This window comes from Vanessa tameamea, chromosome 5 (genome assembly GCF_037043105.1).
Source record: "Vanessa tameamea isolate UH-Manoa-2023 chromosome 5, ilVanTame1 primary haplotype, whole genome shotgun sequence".
In the NCBI taxonomy this organism is placed as follows: Eukaryota; Metazoa; Arthropoda; class Insecta; order Lepidoptera; family Nymphalidae; genus Vanessa; species Vanessa tameamea.
The window spans coordinates 2,145,419-2,150,719 of record NC_087313.1 but is presented as its reverse complement, the minus strand read 5'-3'; the positions used below and the strand labels follow the sequence as shown (position 1 = coordinate 2,150,719).

Sequence of the window (5,301 nt, the reverse complement as noted above, 5' to 3'; positions counted from 1 at the left end):
AACGTTAATGCTAACAAATAAACTAAATGAACTAATTTATATTATCTATTAGTAACTCATTTCATATTAGTAACAATATGCAATAAATACACAAAATATTAAGATTAGATAGAATAAAATAAGTAATGCAACATTCAAATTGTGTTAATGACGTCACAAATAATGTCTATTTATAAATTCAAAGGTCATAAGATGAACACGATAAGTACGTGAAGAGACCATGATAGGTAATAATTTCAACGAACGAATGAACTTAAATTGTTTACAAACCAGAACGTTATAACTTGTCATTGTTGTTTAAGTTTTAGACGAACAATGTTGTTAATTCTGGTGTTTATTTCCTTAGTTGTGGCATTAATATATTATGGAACATATAATAGAAATTATTGGAAGAATCGTGGAGTTGTACAAGTGAACGGGCTGTTATCTAAATTTATTTGGAGCAATCGATCTATATCAGAAATTTACAAGGATTTATATATCGAATATATAAAAGATTGTTATGTTGGAGTATTTTTTGGGATAAAACCGGCGCTTATAATTAAAGATGTGCGCGACGTTCAATTCGTTATGCAAGGTAACTTTGAAAATTTCTACAGTCGTGGTATTGATACCAATCCTAATGATATTTTAGCAGATAATGTTCTATTTATGGGCGATTATCGTCGCTGGAAACTGTTGCGTCATAAACTTTCACCTATATTTACGAGCCTGAAGATAAAAAACATGTTTTACATAATGGAAAGATGTGCTCGTGATTTCGTTAAATTTGTTGACAGTGACGAATACGTACCTGGAAACACTTTTAACGCTTTATATACTTACACAACAGCTTGTATTGGAGCTACATTATTTGGTATCGACACTCAAACTAAGAATACTATGGAATCCCCATTCTTAGAAATGACTCGCGAATCAATTGAACCATCTTTGATCGGAAATTTGAAATTTACCCTTGCCAGCTTATCGCCGACTTTATTTAATTTATTTAACTTAAAACAGTTTGGTAAATACGAAGAATTTTTCATAGGCACGGTAAAGAGAGTTTTTGAAAAACGTAGGAATGACAAACAAAAGCGACATGATTTCGTTGACCTCTGTTTGGAATTGCAAAAGCAAGGAACAATGAAAGATCCCGTTACTGGTTACGAAATAGAAGCTACTGATGAAGTACTAGCAGCTCAAGCATTCTTCTTCTTTCTAGCTGGTGTTGACACATCAGCTACAGTTATGCACTTTGCTTTACTTGAACTGGCAAGTAATAGAGATATAAAAAATAAAGTCCACGAAGAAATTGATAGAGTTTTCAACGAATGTGATGAAAAATTGAACTATGATGATATTGATAAATTAGAATATTTAGACATGGTGTTGAGTGAAACGATGAGAAAATACCCACCAATCGGTGCTATTCAAAGGAGTTGTGCTAAGTCCACAGCTTTACCCGTGGGTCAAGTAAAAGTTATAAAAGACGACATTATTGTAATACCAATTTTTGCTTTGCATAGAGATGAAATGTTGTACCCTAATCCAGACGTATTCGATCCAGAGCGTTTTTCACCTGAAAATATCTCGAAAATTGTTAAATTTAGTTATTTACCATTTGGCGAAGGAAACCGTATGTGTTTAGGTAAGTTAACAGTTCATATGTGATAATATTATAATCAATTTAAGTAGCCATGTTCATCCTTAAACGAAAAACGTTGAACAGACGCTGATATTTTAAACCATATATCCATTTTTAATACCATAAGTTATTCTGAAAGTGCAATCACGAAGCACAGGATTAATGGATATGGATTATGGTCGTTAAATATCCGAAAATAAAATATAAAACTATTCAGAATGTTCACAAACAAATCAAAATATTCTTTATCCAAGTATCTATCCATATTAACAGAAACTTTCACAGCGCTGGATATATATGTAATATTATTCTTGTTATGGAATAAACTAGTATCTAAATTTAGATACCCATAAATATCTAGATAATTCTATAAATTTTTGATATAGGTAGGCGAACGGGCAACTAGGCCTACTAATAATAAGTGGTCACCACTGCTCGTAGACATTGTTCCTATAGTTCCACTGGTTCACTTACCCTTCAAACTGGAACACAACAATATTTTTGCTGTTTGGCAGCAGAATATTTGATAATAGCATATCAAATCCAATCAAATCAAACTTCAGTAAACTTTACAATAAAGCCTTTTAAATCGTCCATCTTTTAACTACCACCGGAAAATAGCCTTCAGCGAGAAGAAACGGCGAAAAGTGCCTCGGGCTACAATTATACATAATACTTACTCCGACTTATAAATACCGGAATGATAATGGTTACGAGTTTGAAATAACAAGAAATTTCTATTTTAGGTACAAGGTTCGCACGTGTTCAAGTCAAGTCTGGTTTAGCGTGGCTTCTTCGTAAATATACACTGAAGGAAGAGAAATACGAACCGAGATCCTTCGCGCCCAGTTTCTTCGGTTTGAGGGATTCAAAAGCTAATTTCAAATTAATTTCTAGAAGTTGATTCTATATGAGTTTTTGGCCAACCAAAATAGATAAAACCTACTAACTGCCGATGTGTTTTTGAATCTCGAGTTTTTATCTAATTCAGTCCATAAAGTCAGTTTGACGTGCCGCGTGTTTTCGTAATTTATCAATTCATGTTTGTCAGGCGTTAACGAGAAATGTTTTTAATTTATAATATTGATATATTGACTTATTATATCTTTTTTATTCAAGCATTTGGAATGTTCACACTTTATTATCATTTGTAATTAGAATATATATATATATATATAAAATGTATGATTGATGTGAAAACACCATACTTAGTAAAGTTAGAACGCTTTATAATGTCATCGTTGTTTTGGTTGGTTGGAGTGATCGAGAGACGAACAATTTTAAACTAAAACAATTACACAATAAAACTGACTGAATAGATGTATAAAATAATAAATTAATCATTAATCAAAGCCGTATGTTATATAAAAAATCTCTATTTTTATTAATCATTAGAGAATATTATGTCATAAGTTTTAGTATAATAATTTGTAATTACCATTTACATTTTGAACTTTGTATGAGTTACTTTTATTACAAGCTTTTATATCATATCAAATGCGTAAACGTAAATTGTGGTACAGGAATAGTACATTTCATTCTTTTTAGCGTATTTTAATAAAATATTATTTAATAAAATATGTATATGATATAGAGATAATATAAGGATTAAAATATAAAAAAAACTCTTTAATTTATAACTACGATATAACATATTCAGCTTGGGAGCCCCTTTTATGTTATAAAGTTAACTTATGCTAGGAGTTTCGCTCTTCTCCGTATTATAAAATCAGTAGGTATGATTATAAACTATTATTAAACATCATGAAACACCAAAAAAGACAAGATAGTGAAATGAAAAGGCCAAGTACTTAATTTTACATTTACGTTACAATAGCAACCTGTAAATTTCCCACTGCTGGGCTAAGGCCTCCTCTCCCTTTAAGGAGAAGGTTTGGAGCATATTCCACCACGCTGCTCCAATGCGGGTCGGTGGAATAAACATACACAAGAAGGATTTGGCAGAATTTCGTTGAAATTAGACATATACAGGTTTCCCCACGATGTTTTCCTTCACCGCCGAGCACGAGATGAATTATAAACACAAATTAAGCACATGAAAATTCAGTGGTGCTTGCCTGGGTTTGAACCCGCAATCATCGGTTAAGATGCACGCGTTCTAACCACAGGGCTATCTCAGTTCTCTACTTAATACAGTTTGTTAAATGGCGATTCAAAAGTGCTTGTAAAAGCCTACTTAAATAAAGTATATTTTGATTTTGATACTGTTAAAAGTTCGTGTCACAAAGAAAATATATTTTTTATTCTAGTCTATTCTATTAATACGTTAAATTATATTTATACATAGATCATTGATAAACGTTATCTAATATACTGGCCTGATCTGTTGGGGCAGATTTATTTTCAATTTAACATTTTCCAACGAGTTTGCCATCCTTTCCGTATAGGGTTGGCTTAAGGACACTAAAAACCTCGAAGGGATTGGAGAAAATGTTTTTTTTTTTTCCGTTAAATAAAAACTTATTCGAAATCAATGTTCCGTTTTCCTCGTAAGTAAGGCGGCTTTAACCTTAAATTAAGTGTAGGTAATATTGTCTTTTGTGGATTTAATTTTTATAAAAATAATTCTATGATTAAATTACAGTCTTTTTTTAATGTTACACATAGTTTGGCGGACGGGCAAATGTACCCACTTGATGGTAAGCGGTCACCACTGCCCGTAGACATTAGTGCTGTATAATATTAACCATACCTTCCATCGTCAATGCGCCACCAAACTTGGGACCTAAGATGTTACGTCAATTGTGCCTGTAGTTACACTGGCTCACTCACTCTTCAAACCGGAACACAGCTATACTAAGATTGCTGCTTGGCGAAACTGAGCGAAATATCACTAACTCATCTCAACATCTCCGAAACTATTAGTCCGATTCTGTTGCAGTTTAGCGTACTTTGCGACGCAGACACTCACTATGAAAGGAGTTTTGGAAATTTAACTTCAAGCATCTTTAAATTGTTTTTTTGCGCTCTGAGTCGAGATGAAATACTAGTATATGGAAAATTATATTGTGAAATAGAAAATAGCATTTAGAATTTTCAGTTCGTACTTTTTGATGCGAGTGTACCTTTTAGTTTGAGATGTACTTTTTCTGTAATATACTTTATCACTTTTGAATTGTTTTTCATCATTTTAAGTTACAGCTGGTTCTGAATGTACATTCTAGCTAAATAGATTTGACAGTAGATTCTAGAATATGCATTATTTATCAATGATTTTTATATGAGATATTTTATTTGGCGAAGGTAAAAAATATTGTATGGTACATTTATGAAATATCTTGCATAACTATGAACAAAAAAAGATTATATTATATCGAGTACACGTTAAACTGCTAATATAAAGCAACATCTCAATGTAACGTCCCCAAAAGTTCCACCAACGAATTAAATAATAAATGTCAAACTTAAACATGAACCTACGAATACAACCCGCTTCAGTAACGAAGTTACGAATCACTCGCTTCAATACAGGTAAGCAAACATTCCGTACAAATAGTCCGGAACTATTTTACCGCTACAATATCATTTGATACATGCCAGATGTGTTCCAACACTTTTATTTTCCCTCAAGTGTGATTCCAATTTAAAAGCGAGTAGTGTTTTTTTTATGGCATCTGTAGATTGACGTTCAAATGGGCCGGCTGATGGTAATT

At 32.2% G+C, this 5,301-nt stretch overlaps 1 protein-coding gene across 1 annotated transcript; it reads left to right on the top strand.

Annotated features, from left to right (window-relative positions):
- Window positions 1–267: 267 nt before the first annotated feature.
- LOC113392513 (probable cytochrome P450 6a17) lies at window positions 268–2,778 on the top strand. The gene is made up of 2 exons (XM_026628993.2): window positions 268–1,630; window positions 2,374–2,778. The coding sequence occupies exons 1-2, from the start codon at window positions 316–318 to the stop codon at window positions 2,529–2,531; spliced, it is 1,473 nt and encodes a 490-aa protein (XP_026484778.2). The 5' UTR covers window positions 268–315; the 3' UTR covers window positions 2,532–2,778.
- Window positions 2,779–5,301: the final 2,523 nt, after the last annotated feature.